The sequence below is a fragment of the Cyprinodon tularosa genome, unplaced genomic scaffold (assembly GCF_016077235.1).
Source record: "Cyprinodon tularosa strain WSP-4 unplaced genomic scaffold, ASM1607723v1 ctg169, whole genome shotgun sequence".
Classification (NCBI taxonomy): domain Eukaryota; kingdom Metazoa; phylum Chordata; class Actinopteri; order Cyprinodontiformes; family Cyprinodontidae; genus Cyprinodon; species Cyprinodon tularosa.
The window spans coordinates 7,323-25,642 of NW_024038523.1; the positions used below are offsets into that span (position 1 = coordinate 7,323).

The following is an 18,320-nucleotide window of genomic DNA, read 5'->3' on the forward strand; positions in this document are numbered from 1 at the left end:
CAGTCAACATAAAAAAAAAATCACATTTAAATAGTGAGAGACAACAGTAACAAAGCAAAACACTGTGAAATATGTTCAGTTACTTGTATTAAACATACACAACACAACGAAACGATGGTGAAAGTCAATGTACATACATAGGATAAATACATTATTTATAGAATATTTTACAGGACTTCCCCCCTTTTTCTTCAAATCCAAATTTGTGTTTTTTGTCATGTTTTGCAGATGAGTTTTTAACAACAGAAAAAAATAAAATAAATCTATTGTCTGTACTGAGAAGCTGCCATAAGACGTTTTAATGCTTACATCCCAAAACTAGAGCTAAAGCAAAAGGGAACGAGATGCCAGATTTAAACAAAACAGGACAGAGGTTAACCTTTTTATTTCATATATACAAAAATATATCACATATATCACGCTTTTTTTTTTGTTTTTTGTTTTTGTTAAATTCGATAATTGCTAGGCTCCTTCAATAACAGTGCTGGCTGGACGTGCGCATCCTCTGGCTTTTCAAGTCTTCACTAACATTTCCAAACAAACAAACAAAAAAAGTCTAAATCTTCACCTTTTTCTTCACATCACAAAGCAGGTAAAAGCATATTGCAAACAGCTCAATCCTCACAGTTTTATCAAAAGTCATACAAACAAACGAGAAATGAAAGAAAAAAAAAACACAAAGGCAGGTTGTTTTTTTTTTGGGGGGGGGGGGATCTTAAAAAGGACAATTCTTTAGATTTATGAGATAATTAGCAGCAAACAATGAGGACGGATTTTGTTCTTTTCTTTGTTTTCTTTGTATTTTGTGTTGCAGACCTGTGCGAGTTGCTGCCCACGGACAGAACAGGCGCCGCCGAGGCCTTCTGCGAACAAACCCAAAGCTTCCAGCCATAAACATCAAGATAAATAAATGCTCTTTTCATGAGGTCAGTGTCTCACTGTCTCTTTACACTCCATCCAACATGGCGTCAGAGATGCTACACTAATTCAACCAAAAAAAAGGGATAAAAAAACAAAAAAACATGACAAAGGCTCAATATGTCTCCTTTATCTCCCATTCCGATGAAATCCCCTTTGGAAAAGCCTGAGTTTCACAGCCCCGCATCTTAACTTCGGTTCCTGGAGAATAATGGAGACTCGCCAGGCTCCGCTACCGGGTCCTTTCCTCTCAGCATTCCCCCTAAAAAAACTCCTGCTTCCCACATCCTCTACATGGGTGGAACAATCATCCCAGGGATTGCTGCTTAGTGTGGGAGAGGGAAAAAAAGGGAGAAAAGTGGGGTAAGGGAAGAAAGGGGGGGTGGGAGAGAGAGAGAGAGGTCAGTCACATGTTTGCTGGGTTTCATCTGTCATCAAAGCAGTCACATATGAGAAATGCACTCCGACATCTGGCGCACAAAGACGACTTTGCTTCATTATCTCTTCATTCCTAAGCCGGGGAATGAAAACATTTCTTTCTTGTGTCGACAACATGGCTCAGTTATTCGCGGGCCCTTCTAAGCGGCTTCGTGTGCTGCTAGAGCTGAGCATTTAGCGGTTACAGCGGGTGGACAGCAAATCAAACATGGCGGTGATTCTGAATGACAGACGTGATGAAATGAAATACTTAAAAAGATGAGGAAACGGAACTTTGAAATCGTCGGCTTCATTCACAATTTTTTTACTCCGTATCGGTTATATATATCTAGATCGGCTCTACCTTGTGATGCCTTCCTCCTGCACTCCCTCCCCTTCTCTCATTTTTACTAGGAAGCTATCACAGGGAGGATTTTTTCATATAACATATTGGCTCCATATTGATTCCCCGCTCTCTCTTCAATCCACTAATTCCCCGGTTATTCCCCTTAGAGTCTCTGGCTTGTTGGGATTAACAGAGCTATGTGAGTGTGTGTGTGTGTGATCGGTGCACAGTGGCCATTGGGTCTCGGGTCACTGTGGTCAGCGCTCATCAACGCCGCCAGAGGAAGCGAGGAAGTGCTTAGCTTGGGGCTCTGATAAAGATTCCCATCCATCATCTCTCCCTCTCTCTCATTCAGGATCTCAACACTATACAACATCCTGCCTAGACGAACAGAGAGCGTGCTGCATTCAGTGGAAATGGGAGAACAGAATGATCCACGTTGGCATAACGGCGTCACCAACCCCCCCTTCTCTCCCTAGAGAGACACCAACCGGGGGCACAGGCAGGAAACAGGAAGCCAAAACAGGAAATACAACACATATGGTGTGGCATATCGTCACACTGACAAATCAAGAGTGACCAAAATATAAAAAAAACACAAAGAAAGGTGTAAATAAGTACTCCATTCAGTTCCAGTCAGAAATTTACACAAACTCAGCTGCAGATGTTATCAGCTGTCATCATTGAACCCATAGGCTGAGACCGGCTTTGACTGGGAACGATTTTCTGCGCTGGCATTGTTCCATCCACACCTGCCCACTTATGTATATTACCCCATTTACACTACCCCTGAAAAACCGTGCAGAGACCGCTCCGTGCTCAGTAACTGAGATAACTTATCGTGTGTAAATGGAAAGCAAACTGAACTGAACCGAGCTAGACACGACCGAACCGAGCTAACTGCAGACCAGTTCCAGAGGTGGGCTCGGCTCGGTTTTTCCCTGGCTCGGTTCTCTGATAACAAGAGCGCATGAGCAGAACGCGTCATCTCCGTCTGGCTGCACATCGCGATTCACACTCCATTCAAGTAGTTGGCGGTAATGCCCCTCAGGAAACAGAAGAAGAAGAACAACTTCTTCTTAAACTATAAACAACAATCGAAATTTTCTCCACGCAACATTTTAAATGATAACACCGAAGTACAGCAAAAATAATCGAGCATAACTTTCTGAATGTGACGGGCGCCGCCATTTTGAATCGCTTCGTCTTCTTCTTCTTGTGTTTTATAGCGGTTGGCAAAAAAACTTTCGGTGCATTACCGCCTCCAACTGCTTGATTTCCTCCTTCAATACTGGCAGTAATACCGCAGATCGTCACTAGGAGGCGAGGAGTCGAGGAACCGAGATAGCGTGATGTGTAAACGGTCGTCGGAACCGAGCTCTGCCTGGTCAACTGATCCGAGCTCGGACCGGTCTCGGCATGGATCGGTTTTTCAAGGGTAGTATAAATGGAGTATATATGAAATCTCGCCCAATTTCAAGCAAAGTCTGTTGATCTCTTAGGCCATAAATCTAAACAAAAACATTTTTTACCCTAAACTGCCAGATTGGGAAACATCCCAACCTGGCAACAATGTACGTAAGACGGGAAACGTTAGCCTTTAGATGCAAAACCTCATCATGCACCGCAACATATTTTTGCAAAATATAAAAATTGCAAATATAAGAGGAACATCGTAATTTGTTTTAACCCTTTAAAGCCTGAGCCAGGAAATAATGGACAGAAGATTCTAATTTTCCAAAATTATAATTGTCATTGAACTTTGTGACAAAAAATAACTATATATATTTTGTAAACAACATTAAATTACATCGTTTATTTGCATCAATTTTGATGTATTACGCATTTCTATATCATCTTTTATATGTTTTCTGTTCACTACATGTGTCTGATTATGTAAGTCAGGGTTTCAAGAACAAAAACAGCACACTGATGCTGCAGAGGTTTCAAAATCTTCCGTATCAAATATAATACACTTGGCTTTAAAGGGTTAAAGAAAGGATTTTAGTTTTATTATAATTTAGTTTGTTGCAAGGATTTTACAGTTTGAAGAAATAGAAAATTACACCATACGCCAACCGTCACAAGGATGTGCATGACAAGGATGGGGTTTATATACTGCATGCATCCTTTAGGTAGTTAACATTGGATTCGCACGGTGAAATTAGGACCGGCCCTGTATCTCAGATTACCAGTCCAAGCCTGGGTTCAGATATTGCTGACTAAATGAGCAAATGTAAGTTTCTGAGCAGAACTTTAAAGACTGCAAAAAAAATGTGGAGAGGAAAAAATGAAAAGAAAGGATAACATACTTCAAGAGAAGGCCAGGCCCTGCAGAGAGCTGGCTGATGAGTACTTGCTAGAGTCCACAAAAGACTGATCTAAAGTAGGGAGGAATAGTAGATTAGTGTTGCAAGAAAGGGGGGGAAAGAGTGATGATATCAATAAAGGATTAAAAAGAAAGGGAGGATTAAAGGAAGAAGAGTAAGAAATGATTATAGATAAACAATAAAAACAACTAAACAGCAGCTCCAGTCTTAGAAATGCATGTTTTTCAGTTTACCTTGGAGGCTGTTAGCGTTAGCGCTGGTGCACGTAGGAGGGGGTGAGTTCTGGGGCCGAACGACGGGGGCAAAGGCGCTCTTCTGCTTGACGGCGGCGGAGACCATGTTGGCCGGGGAGAAAGAGAAGATGCCGGAGGAGCTGCTGCAGTTGGACGCCAGGCTGGTTGACGACGCCATGGTCGGACTGGATGGGACGACTGGGAGAGGAGAAACGGGCAGGGAGGGGTGTTTATGTGGGATTGGAGAGGGAAAGGTTAGGGAAGAGCAGACAGGAAGGAGAGTGGAAGAAAGAAGTGGGGGATGGGGGGTTAGAGAGAAGGTCGAGGGCAGAGGACAGGTAAACGGGATGAACAGAAAGGGACTGGTCAATGGATGATGGCAGGAGGGATAATGTTTTCAACTCAGATCAACTGACTCCAACTGTTTTACCAACCTTTTTTAGTTCATGTGCAATTACTTTTGTAATAAGGTGATGCATAACACACAAAAAGTACTTTCTGCAATGCTTTTTGTGGTAAAGTTTTACGACTCTCTTTTGATGACTCATCCTATACACAAGGGTTACCACTTCTTTCTGTATTTCATTTCGGAACAACTGAATTCAATTCAATTAAAAAATAATAGCGGTGTGTGAGACACCGGATCTGGAGAGGCCTTTGAACTGTACTTGCTAAGGTCAATAATGTTTGATGGAAGAGAAGGCCTGATTCCCTCCTCCTCTCTCTTCCCCAATCTCCTGCATCCTCGGTGCCTTCCTTTTAACTCAACTGGAACTTATTATTATTTCAGCTTTTGTGATGTTAATGAGATTCCAAAAAAAGCTAAAAACCAAACCATTGGGCTTTATTTCCAAGTTTGCAGATGTTTCGCTTCCCATCCAGGAAGGTTTTTCAATTCAAATTGCTTTATACAGTAGCCTGGCTGATTAGGCAGGGCCTTAATCTCTAACGTTCTGCTCTCTCTGCTTTTCCTCAGAGTAGCTTTGCCTCGTCTGTTCCTGTTTGGCTGTGACGTCATCCTGGAGAGAAACATCAGCTGTGCTGCTTCCATCAACACCCTTGTTTATAGATGCTGGAGATCGGCCTGTTTTCCAGTGTGGTCCTGTTTCTCTGACTGTGACTAACTGGATGTGCTCTCTTCCTCCCCTGACATGGGAGCTGGCTCGGAGATCGTCAGCCTGGCTGTGTGTTTCCTGGCTGGGCCGCCTTTTACAGTTGCCTTTTCTATGTCTGCCTCAGCAGATGGCCGCTCACACTGAGCCTGGTCCTGCTGGAGGTTTCTTCCGGTTAAAAGGGAGTTTTTCCTCTCCACTGTCGCTACGAGCATGCTTAGTGTGAGGGATTGCTGAAGAGTCAATGAGTCGATGCAATCAGCTGGTTTTCCTTAGATAGAAAACTTTAAATCAATTTGACTGGATGATCTGGTGAACTGTAAAGAGCCTTGAGATGACGTGTTGTGAATTTGGCGCTATAGGAATAACCTGAATTGAATTTAATTATTATTCCCCTGCAACAGAAACATTTACAGGGGAAGAGTAGACCCCGCCTATTCAGCCAGGCCAACAATTCCCTTCAACAGAGACCTCGACAGGTATGGGGCATTGCAGGCTTAAAAAATAAACCAAACAACCCTCATTCCAAGGGGTCCATTTGCATGTTTTCTAAGCAAAAACAAGGCTTTGTTGGGCTACTCTATAAACCCTCGAATTGAATTGAAAAAGCTTCCTGGATGGGAAGCGAAACATCTTCAAACTTGGAAACAAAAGTCCAGTGGATTGTTTTTTTTCTTTTTTTACTTTTTTGGAATGACTGTAACCTGGATGACTGAAAATCTTCACCAACATGTTAATGAGATGCTTCCAGGTCTCCAAAAAGCAACTTGCTATGGTTACAAATCATAACAAATGTCTGAAAATCCTCCCAGCTACACAGCCTCCAACATCTGATATCATAAAACAATATCTGGAAAAAGAAACTTTTATCCACAAATGGAGGAACTGAAAAGAATATCCGAATCAAGCTAGCAGAGCTACTTCAATGTGCAGCTAGCTTAAACAGAGCAGCTATCATGGTTCTCCCCTTTTGGGACTTTGAGTTTTTAGTTTTCACTTGTCAATATCTAAGTAATTATTTAATGGGTAATAATATGTTGAGACTCTAGAAGAGATGTCCGGATGGCACTGTCATATGATGACATCATAAGAAAGGGCGGGGCCCCAAGCAGATCTGACCACCTCAGCAGATCTGGTACCTACACCTGGTCACCTGTGAGCACATCAGGATGGGTGGCTGCTCCATGAGGACAGATTTCCCTTTTAGAAAGGAGTCAATTGAAGGGTTCTAATACTCAGAATAAAGTGTCTAAACTGGAAATACTTCTATGAAGTTCTCAAATTGTCACTAATAATAAACATTTCATTGTACGTAAGAAAAATTATTAATGACTGGCAGATAAGAAGGAAGTCATTTTAGTTTTTTTCTCTTCTACTGATCAAACTAATAAGCTGTCATTTCATCTTTATTCCTACGGAAAGTGACATCAGCCAGACGTCTTATAGTTACACATGTAACTGTAGTATCTAAATACATGATATAAGCTCTTGGTGTCGCTTTTTTTAACTGATTAGAGTTAATCTGATTAGCGATAAAGTGATACTAGCTGTAAGTTAAAAAAATGATTGGATTAAATTAATGAATCAGACTTAATCAGACTTGAGTGCCGGCTACAATAAGTCAGTCATAAAAAGGCTTTAATGACTGTAAGAGATTATAATCTAGTTGTTTGAACAGGAACCATATGTCAAGGTTTCACCTCATGCAAATTCAGCTGTGGGGAAGATTTTAACGCAGCACCAAAGCCATTTTAAACAAAGCTTGCATTCTTTTATAGATGATTTACAGGAGTTACTACAACCCCAAGCAGCAAACCCACAAAAAAATGTCCTGTGATCATCCCATCCATCCATTTCGGCCAGGTTTGTCTTTCGTCTGCTAATACACTAAGAGCATTTTCCCCCTCAGTGATTTTAAAATCAACCCAGTCGTATTTCACCTGCCCTCTGATATCTGCGTCTGCTTTTATTGTTGTTATTATCCAACACTTAGCTTTTATAGCTCTTCCTGACAAATCCTTTGCAATAAAGTCATAATCCATTTATGAAGGGGCCTAACTAATCAATTAATGAAAATTGGACCTACAAAGGCAGGCCGAGGGGCCATTGATTGAAAGTGTCTGTGTGGGGCCGATGAGCCTGTTAAAATACTTGTTAACACTCAGGAATCAAAGAGCTGAAATGGAATTGCTTCTCTAGCAATTAGTTTATTGATTTAATCAAGGGTCTTTAATGTAGGGGGTGAAAGTGTGTGCATAGAAGTGGAAGGATATGTGTGTGTATTTCGAAATGTGGGGGGGGGGGCTAGGTGATATGCTCCCCTGGGCAGTAAAGCAGGATTTGCATTTGTTCCAGTTCTTAAAGAAACAGAGGCTGCTGGACTGTTTGTCACATTTAAAGTGGCTGATTTGGCAGAAATTCAGTGATGAGAATAAAAAAACATAAAATCTTTGCTCATTATGACTTAATATTAAAAATTAAAAGAAAGAGGAACTAAAAGCAACAGATGGGCTGCTGGGCATGAACTCCTCATTGTTATTTTCTCTTCCCTGTTTTGTACATTAAGCACTCAGACATAAAGAAGTCTGTTTTACTGTTGCAATACTTCAGTTTCTGGCACAGTAATACTCTGGGTTCATGTGGAATTTGAACCTTCGGCCTCTAGCTATGAGCATAAACACGATCACTCTTTATTATTCTTTCTTTTCTGTAATTTTCATATCAAATACTCAAAATGAAGCTTTGTTTTCCCGTCTCATTACTGATGTTTTTGGCAGAATAACTTTAGGAGTTTGGTTGTTGTTTGAAGCCGACACCTCAAGCTGGCAGCAAAAACGTGACTATTATTCTTTTCTCTGTTTTTTATTTTTGAATTTTTGAATTTGTGTGTGATATCAAATACTCTAAATCAACCTCACTTTTCTCTGTTTAATTGCGAGAAAGTTTTCCTCAAACAGACTGTTGGTGTTCATTCAGGATTTAAATTTCTGACCACCATGGACTTAATTTTTTCTTCCATTAATGTTGAAAGCAACCAATATGTTTTGCAAATGGAAAAAAAACAAAACAAAAACAACAACCTAAATGCATTCCTGAAATAAAACTTTGAAAAACTTCTTAACCAAACAAAGGTTTTGAGAGTAAGTTTCGTGCTTTCTCATATTTTATCTTTTAAAACTTATTTTCTTACAGATTTTTTTTTTTTCTATTTCTAATGTCAGGCTGGATTTTCAAGAATTTCATTTTTTTTTTTAAACTGTGATTCATAGATCACATTCTCTCATTTCAAGCCCAACAGCAAAGCTTGCTCTGGACGCGCACTCTGACCAACAAAATGTTGATGCTAACCTCCATGCAGATGGATAGAAAAGTGTCTAGGAGACAATGTGATCTCAAAAAGCACTTCCAAAAAAATACATTTCATGAAAGAGAAACGTGTTCTTTTCATACTGCCAGAGGGGGTCCCAAAAAAGTTTAAAAAACTTCCTATCCAGGAAGCTTTTTCAATTTAAAATGTCAGAAATAGCATTGAGTTTGAGGCTTTATAGAGTAGCCCAACAAAGCCTTGTTTTGGCTTAGAAAACATGCAAATCTTAACGGACCTTAGGAATGGGCCAGAGGGGGAAGTCAAAGTTGGAAATGAAAGAATAAGGGACTAATTTTCATTTTCATTTGCTAGCAACAGGCAACAGAACAAATGTCCCGAATTCACGCATTTTGCCATTTATTTGACGCATTAAAGCTGCCGAACCAATGAAGAGACTGAGCTCAACTCCTGCAGAGCTGAAATAAAGAGCTGATGAAGCCCCAATCTTTCATTAAAAGCTCTCATTGCTGCGAGCCGACAAGCTTCTCACTACCCGATCCGTAAAGGAAGCACGATCCGTTCCATCAGTTCATTGTGCAACCAGATATACGTCCATAAATAAAGGTTTATGGTATTATGGTACTAAAATTACTTATTTATATCTTAAAGGAGGAAAAAAAGTAATTTATCTCTTTTTTACAAAGTAAAGGCAACCTATGTATATCTGGTTGCGCAAATGAGCTGATGGCATGGATTGTGCTTCTAGGACGGATCGGCTAATGACTTTCATTACCCGATTCGTCCCACAAGCACAATCCGTCCTGCGTATGCGCGAACAGATATACATCTGGGTGTCCATAAATAATGTAATCAGGGTACTAAAATTACTTATTTCTATCCTTAACACTAAAGAATGGTAATACACATCTTTAAAAAATGTTTTATGAATTTTCTGAGACAATTTTGATGCTTTTTACATTTTCTCCGTTAAACTGCTTCTCTGATGTCATCATCCAACATGCTCAGTGCAGTCCTGCAAAATATGATTAAACGATCTCTATCTGCATTTTAGTTGTTTCTCTCTTCAGATTAAGGGCTATATACCATAATGTTAACAAGAAAGGAAAATATCCAAACTCAAAAAGGTTAGATTTATGTAATAATCCAAATCTGAAAAAGTTAGCTGCCAGAAATAGCGTATTCCGGTGGAGATTGGGAACAGATGAGTGATAGAACAGAGAGGATTTAAATTTACATTATTAACCTTTAATACATTATAGTTTGCTTATTATTTTTAATGTGGAAAAACGTAATTTACATCTTTTTTACAAAATATAATAAAATGCAACCCAGATATTTATTTGGTTGCGCAAATGAGCTTCCGGGATGGATCGGGTAGCGATAAAGCTAAGGGGAGCTAGCATTCTTCTTTGTCCCTACACCAGGGGGCTAAGTGTAGAGCTCCCCCTACAGGTTTGGTGGGAGACAGATTAACGCGGCTTAAATTTTTTAAAATAACCTTTTTCATTTATATATACTTTAGTATTTATATTCAAAATACTTTTCTGTTTTTATTCATTTATATATATACATTATTTTCTTCATATTTTATTTAGATTAAAATAAATCATATTTTATTTTTATCAACAAATGCAGAATGCACTTCACTATATCTATCGAAGAAAAGTGGAAACGTACATATATAATCTCAAGAAAACAGCAAAATTACTTTAAAACCTTTTGAATAAAAAGTCTTAAAGTTTAATTTCTGGATTCCTTTTTTTCTTTTTGTTTTTTTGAATTTCCATTTACAAAACAATTTTTTGTTTGTATAAAAAAAATTAAAAATCCCTCCATAGACGACTACCTGACTGTGTAATTTGATTGATTTAGAATCGGTCCTTTTTATTCCTATTTTTGTTTTTGCCAGAGAATGAACCAGGGATCATCCTGATCATAATCCTGTTCTGTCCATTAAAATTTCCTACTTCAATCTTCCTCCACCTTTCTAGGCGTAAATATACGGTGCAGTTACTCACTAGCATAGGGCGAGTTGCCTGCAGATCCATTGAGGAAGTTGGGTGAGGTGCCCAGGGTTGCCATGCCAGAGTTAGCGTAGCCATTCATGCTAGTGGAGACAGAGCTGTAGCTACTCTGCTGAGGAGTTGAGCTGGGGACATAACCATGAGGGGACACGCTGCTTGTACTTCTACTGAAACCTACGACAGGGGAGAGAAAAGGAAAGACAGAAAGATTCGTGTTAGATGGTAAAGCAGATGGACGAAAAGTAGAAAAAGACTTCATGCATGCCTGCCAAGTACTCTACTCCTTACAAGTCTGATAGATGCATCGTTAGGAGCCAACAAGATTTTTTAGGAGAGAAATCTCTTACACAACATATGGCAAAGTGAGGAAGCGATGAACAGAGTAGAAGAAGAATATTAAGATCCAACAACTGAAACAAGAGGCCTTTAACCCCGCTGGCTCTTCTCCAGTTTTAGATGCATCGACAAGGCAATTAACACTGAAGTGCTTCTGCAGCTTTATTGTAATTTATAAAGAATGAAATCTTTATTTCTGATGCGATGGAGAGCCTCATCGCTGGAGAAGAGAGTGCAAGGTGGACAATATGGTCAGAAAGACGATGAATAGACTTCTCAGGTTCAAGATGCTGACGCCGGAGGAAAAACAGCTGGAAGTGAACTTTTTTTTTAATATATATATATGTAACTGCCGCCTTTTTTGTCTCAGAGCTGCTCTTCCATAATTAGCATCCATTCTCCCCATCCTCACCTCCTATGAAATAAGCTCCAGCCGATGAGATAAGCAGCTGAACTCTGTTGTTTTGCTCATACCTGCAGATGTTTTTAGATGAAGATGAAGGGCAGAGGAAGCTCATTGGAAATATTGAGACACATTCCAGAGGCAGGTCCATCCGCTCTCCTCTTGTTCCCCTGATACATGTGATGAATCACCACTGACTGCACCCACATCTCTCTCTGTCAGACGAGGGCCGACCCCTGTCTGATATACACACCCTTAGGACCCACTCATTTTTCTCCATCGTACTCCATCCATGACTCTCTTTTTCTCCATTCTTCACTCTTTCGCAGCCACTCTTTCCTCCTTCAGACCTCCCCTCCTCCTATTGTCACGGCCGTCCCCTCTCTCTCCTTCCTGTCCTGAATTTTAAAGGTTTTCTTCAATGCTCCGTGCTCCTAAATCACTTCCCCTTCTATATTTCCCACGTGAAAAATAAAATTTCCATTGCACTACTCATTTTTACTATCCGTCTCAAAAAGAGGAAAATAAATTCCACCGCTGTCACTTTTCCCTCCTCGTCGGACCTTTAACCATTTCTTGTCACGCTCGCTCACCTTGATTGGCCGTCTGCGCCACCTCCGACCCAGTGAAGGAGTTTACGGCCATCATGCCTGCATGGACGGAGCTGCTGCCCAGGCCGGCGAGTTGGTTGTGCCCCCGTGGCACCGTCGTATAGAGGGCCTCTGCAATGTCCGCCGCTCGTTTGAGAATCATCTCCTAACAAGCGGGAAGAACAAAAAAAACGACTCTGGTTGGTAAAAGAAATAGAAGTACAGGACATAAAATACAGTCAAAGCAAGAAAAGAGTAGTTCCCCTTTTGGCTGAAAGGTTTTACACCAAAAGGAGGAGATATGATGGATTTTATCGGATCTCAAAATGTTTTTAGTCTGACATCAATGTACCAAAGTAGACATCTCATTTATATTAAAAGAAAAATGGAAACCCAATTTAAAAACCAGTTTTTTGCATATTTCAAAGCAGTGCTGCTCTGTGAAACAATGGAGACTCAATGATGTTCATTTTACTCAAATGTCACGTATTGCATGTGATGTTGTTAAAACATATAAAACCTATTGCTACAAAATAGTGATAATAAATAGTGAAAATAGCTGCTCTGAAATAATACAGTCCAGAAACCACGTCAAGAGTTCTGCACCAGAGGATTGTTCTGACTGACCGATCACTTTTCCCTCTTGACTCCTGAGGAAAACTTCCTCACTGTCAGTCAAAAATACTTAATTATGTTGGCCTATCAGCATCGAGCAGCAAGCTTTATGACCCGCCCCAAATCCATAGACCCTCTAATTTAACATTTTCCAGGCCAAGGACCCCCAAACTGATGGCTAACTATATATATATATATATATATATATATATATATATATATATATTGTATGAAATTGTGTTCTATCAAACTGGTCCTATAGTCACACTATAGTAATGAAAGTAATTTCTTCCTGGGATTAATACATTTCCGATTCCTGGTTGATGGGACAGGTGTTGTGAATGAAACGGTGCCCAGCTGAATGTGTGCATTGATGACTGAAAGACATCTTCTGCCTCCATTTATCTGCTTAATCCCGGGTGTTGAAATCATGTTAATGTGGATTTAAAGACGTTTCAGTTAGTGGAAAAAATTCCAGAGGGGAATATAAAAAAAGTGTAATCAACCAAAACTTTAGCGACCCCCATGCAGTACCTCTGTGGACCCCCTAGGGGTTGCGGGCCCCCTGTTGAAGACCTCCGCTCTAAGATGTTTAGCCTCACAGGAAGGGATGTATTTTGGCGTCTTATCCAACCAGGTTTCAACTTTCTCACTGATCACCTCCGTGGACTGTGGCTCAAACCTCAACAGTGATTTCTCACAGAGACTGACAGGCAGCGTCCTGCTGCTCCAGAGCGGACAGTAGATCGTGTTCCAGCACGGAATAAAAAGCTGATTAAAACCCTACATACTTATGAAATCAGATTCAATACCATGAGGCCCCAATATGTCCCGGGCACGAGTCCATGCTCCTTCACTGCGCTAACTTGCTTTTTATCCACCTGGAAATTCTCTTCTACTCGCAAGCTGACCTGTGTCTGTGCTCATGTCCACTTTTGTCACTTTGAAGATAGAAAACCCTAAAAAAGTAAAGAAAAATCTCTACTTTAAGACAGTGCTGCTTTCTTTCTGGTCGCAGTAATTAATGTTAGCAAAGCGCATTTAGGCTAACTATTATTCTCTTTAAGAGTTCAAGGGAAGTCATCATTAAATTATTGTTTTTTGACACCGTCAATAATGTGTTCTGACAGCAGTAGCAATAGGCTTTAAATGATTAATGTTAAATTTGAAACTTCGTATAAGCTAAGCTAATGTTAGCTTCAATGTTTATATTTAAGAAAGAAAGGCTTGATTGAACTCTGATTTATAATTAAACACAGACATTTACATTTATAATCAGTTTACAGCCACTGTTGATCATTTTTTATTTTGATTCTAGTTAGAGATGAATTCAGAATTTGGAGAAAGAAGACAAGTGGTTTGAAAGGGGTGTGAAAAAAGACATTTATGCTAAGAAAAAAAAAACAACTTTAACAGAGAGGATCAGACTCAGGTTTTAGCTTTCAAAAACCTACAACGTAACGATAGAGTTGATTCCTTCCCACTATCATCGCAACCCCAACCACCATACCGGGGACCAAAACATCTCGTCTGTTCAGCCAGGCCAACAATTGCCCCAATGACCCCCTTTCAGAGGCATAGACCAGTATCGGATATTGCAGGCTAACAAAGAACCCAAACGGCTCCCCATTCCTAAGGGGCGGACCTGTTGTTCCAGTTCAATTTGCATGTTTTCTAAGCCAAAACAAGGCAATAAACGGTTCACTCTATAAAGCCTCGAACTCAACGCTAATTCTGACATTTTCAATTGAAAAAGCTTCCTGGATGGGAAGCGAAACGGCTTCAAACTTGGAAACAAAGTCCAGTGGATTGTTTTAAACATTTTTTTTTGGAGTTACTATGACCTGGTTGACTGAGAATCTTCACCAGCGATTCAGAATTCAACTCTTAAAGACATTAGCTATTAGCCTGAAGGTGCTTTGCTAACGTTACTAGCCACAACTAGGAAGAAAACAGTAGAGTTTTGATTCCTCAAATGTACCAAATCACAGTCGGTTTACTTTCTCAGGCTGGGTCTACCTTTAAAGTGACAAAAGTTGACATCAGCACACAGAAACAGATCCACATGCGAGTCAGAGAGAGTCTACAGGTGGATCAAAAACCAGAGAGCACGGAGAAAGAGCATGAACCCATGGTAGGGACGTACTGGCAACCTCATGGTATTGAATCTTTATGCATAGAACGTTCAAAATTAGCCCCCCCAAACACCAGACATCTTTAAGACATTGGTTTTTAGGCTATATATAGTCGGTCCATCCTAGTCTTAATTAAGCCCAGAAATAGTTGTTTAAAATTGGGCTATGTTGGGTCAACTTTAGTCCAATAATGGACTTTGAAAAGACGTGGCATACCAAGGTTTCAACGTCTTTTCAACTTTCTAAAAACTAAGGCTTTTCACCTTTCACTTCTCAGCTAAATGTAGATGTTTGGATGTAAATCATGTCGTCTTTTCGACCAATTTTTTCTCGTGGGAGAGAACAATTCACACGTGTATGTTTTAGATAAAACTGCTTGTATCAGTGTTTATTATATGTGTGGACTTTTGGCAGAATTCTGACTTTATAAGACTAATGGCCTTAGAGAAGGTCTTATATCCTCACAGCATGCTGTGGATGTAAAGCTAATAAATCCTGTATCTATATGGTTTAGGCAAATAAAACACAATCCAGAAGTAGGAGTAATTTGACACCTAGAAAAAAGAAGCCAAATCAGTTCGTAGTTCCTTTTCCTGTCTGTTTTGTACTTTCTGTCTTTTCCTCCCCTACTCCCTCTCCTTCTCCATTACTCTCTCTACCATCTTAAATTAGTTTCCACTTCTTCTTCTATTCTATGATAAAAGAGCCTACATATTTCCATGTGTACCACATCTTGCTTTAGTGCAGCAGGGGGGCTGCGGGCAAACCATAGACAAAGCATGGAACAGAATAAGAAATCTTCACTATGTAAGAGTATAATCCAAACATTTTGAAAAGAAAAGAAAGAGTAAAGTGTGACGACTTTAAGTGAAAAAGCAAAACATGGTATAATAGATTGGTTATAAGTGATACCATGTTGTTTACCATTTTAAACCATTTTCATACCCTGACCTAAACAAATATTAGACATTCATTTAAGTGCTTGATGTGCAGAATAGTATGACTCCATATCGTTTAACAAACTGACAGTAGCTTGATGCTTAGCGTGTGGTTAATTAGCCTGCAGGTGCCTTCTTCACAGCATAACCTGAGTGAGATATTGGTGTTTATACCTGTTATGCAATAAGTCAGGGAGCCTTTGCTCAGCCTGTTTTTAAGTTCTTGGTGTTACCCATAACCCCTTTCTTCATTAATGGTTGTAAAACATTTAGGCAACTTTTTAAAACCCTAGTAATTAACGACAGGCCGAATCAAGTTTTGTTTTTAATGTCAGTGCCAATATCAATTAGTTGTGGCATCAGAATCACTGATCCCCAATATGTCCTGCTGATACTTTTGGGCCGATTCCTATAGCTTTTTCTTCCTTCATTTACTGCTGAACGCACTAATGAATCGTCCATCTCATGCACGTATCAACCGATACAAGAAAAAAATCCCCCACTATCGGTTAAAGATGTCAGCTAGCCGATCTAATGGTGTATCTCTATTGATAATTCTACTAATGTAAAAATATACAGTCTTCCTACAGTTTAAAGTTCTATAATTGAATTGAATTAGTAGGAACTGGTGTTTGCTTTAGCTTTATGTAGCTCATCATAAAGCAGTTCTGCTCTCTCTTCATCTGTGGCTGCACACTGCCATCCAGCAGGCTAAAAAATAAACAGTTTATTTTACATGGTTACAAGGGTAGCACTGCTGCCTTGCAGCAAGAAGGTTCTGGGTTGATTCCTGGCCCAGAGTCTTTTTGCATTATTCTCCCTGAGCATGCAAGGTTCTCTCCGGGTACTCCGGCTTCCTCCTACTGTTCAAAAACATGACTTTTAGGTTAATTGGCATCTCTTCACCAATTAACCTATATTCTATAAACTTTCCGTAGGTGTGAGGGTGTGTGTTAATGGTTGTTTGTCTCTGCGTTGCACTGCAATGGACTGATACCAGTCCAGGGTGAACCCTGTCGCCCATAGACAGCTGGACATAGGCACAAGCACCCCTCCAGACCCCGATTGGGATAACCGTGACGGAAAATGGATTGATAAATTACAAGACATATAAACAGGGTTCCTACAGCATAAGGCAAATTGAATTCAAGACTTTTTAAGACTTTCTAATGCCACTTGAAATAAAAATTTAAGACCAAATTTACAAGAAACGCAAGAAAAACCTGCTTTGCGACAACTTAACCCAAAGGTTTATTTTAACATAAACCACTGCACTAATGTTTCAAATTACGAAAAGCTTCCCATACAGGAAGAAAGCTAAAAACACACAAATGACAGATATATTTTAACAATTATTGAACTGAATTCACAAACTTTGTTTTAGCAGGGAACAAAACAAATCAGCTTTAAAGCCCCAACATAACCAGTGCTAAGTCTTTTTTGCAGCTATTTTTCTTTGTATGGTTTTCTTAGTATGTTTGATTTGGTGATAAGTGGAGGCGTTGCAGAGACAAGGGTGGAACTAAACTGAGAAATACCGGCTGTTTCTCTGTAACTCCATTTTGACGCATTGTGTTTCGTGCTTCGCATGTGCGACTCCACTGCCTTAATTCCCATCGTTCTGAGCTTGAATGACTTCTTGCACTAAATCCACTGAGCCTCATGTATGTTCCCTGGTTTTAGCCATGGAGAAAACTCTTGGCTGGAGACAATTTTGGTTCCATTTACACTTGCTCATATTTTCCAGACAAAAAGTAAATGGTTCATCTCCCAAATGTCCCGGCGGCGACAGTGCTTTTATTCAAGGGCGTAGGTTTGATCTCAACTTTGGTAGGGACACTACTGGTCTTAAAATGAGTTGGTCTGATGTCATTGGTCCTACTCATTATGCATGCTCCTATTTATTTTAATGCTCGATGTGAGTATCAGGGCGCATTTCATTTAAAGAGAAAACAGCATTTTTTGTTGTTGCTACATTTATACACATTTTATAAGCACTACACACACAATATGCTGTTTATCAATGTTTGAAGCATCAGTGGCTCAGAATAATGTAAAATTGGCACAACTTAACACTTTGAAAAGGGTTACATTTGAACTTACCAGTGACTAAGACAGAAGGTAAATACCTGCGTGCCTTTTTAACCAATTATAGTCTAAATATGTCTGTTGTTTATGTATTTATCCAAGAAATAGAATTGTGCAGCGGCAAACAGAGGTAAAACCCACTCTTATTTATTTGATCTGATATGTTGATATTGTCTGTATTGTAAAACAAAGCAAAATAACATATTCAAGGGACTGCAAATAGATTTATTGTATTTACGTGGACGCGGGAACTATAAGAGGAACTGACACTGAGCATTTAAAATATTAACTTCAATATACAAGTTGTGAGAAAAGAAGCGCCTGCTGCAACAGCACTGTATTGTAAATTATAAACATGTTATTCACATAGAATTATTGGTAGGGACATGTCCCTATGGTCCCTATGCAAACCTACGCCCATGCTTTAATTGGTTCCGGTATCGGGACGGAACCAATAATGGCAAGCAGTTATTTATTTTTAAATAAAAAAAAAAAGGGTCAATTTTA

General features: G+C 39.7%; 1 protein-coding gene across 7 annotated transcripts in view; it reads right to left on the reverse strand.

The window, feature by feature from the left end:
* Positions 1 to 419: 419 nt before the first annotated feature.
* The window catches only part of ebf1a (EBF transcription factor 1a), a 121,781-nt gene continuing 103,880 nt past the window's right edge, over positions 420 to 18,320 (reverse strand). The window contains exons 13-17 of one of the 7 annotated variants that reach the window (XM_038281225.1): positions 12,041 to 12,203; positions 10,703 to 10,882; positions 4,245 to 4,442; positions 3,994 to 4,062; positions 420 to 1,240 (exon numbers count right to left, since the gene is read on the reverse strand). In XM_038281225.1, coding sequence (XP_038137153.1) covers positions 3,995 to 4,062; positions 4,245 to 4,442; positions 10,703 to 10,882; positions 12,041 to 12,203 — 609 coding nt within the window. In that variant the 3' untranslated portion in view covers positions 420 to 1,240; position 3,994. The other 6 variants (XM_038281226.1, XM_038281229.1, XM_038281228.1 and 3 more) reach the window with 6 other exon arrangements.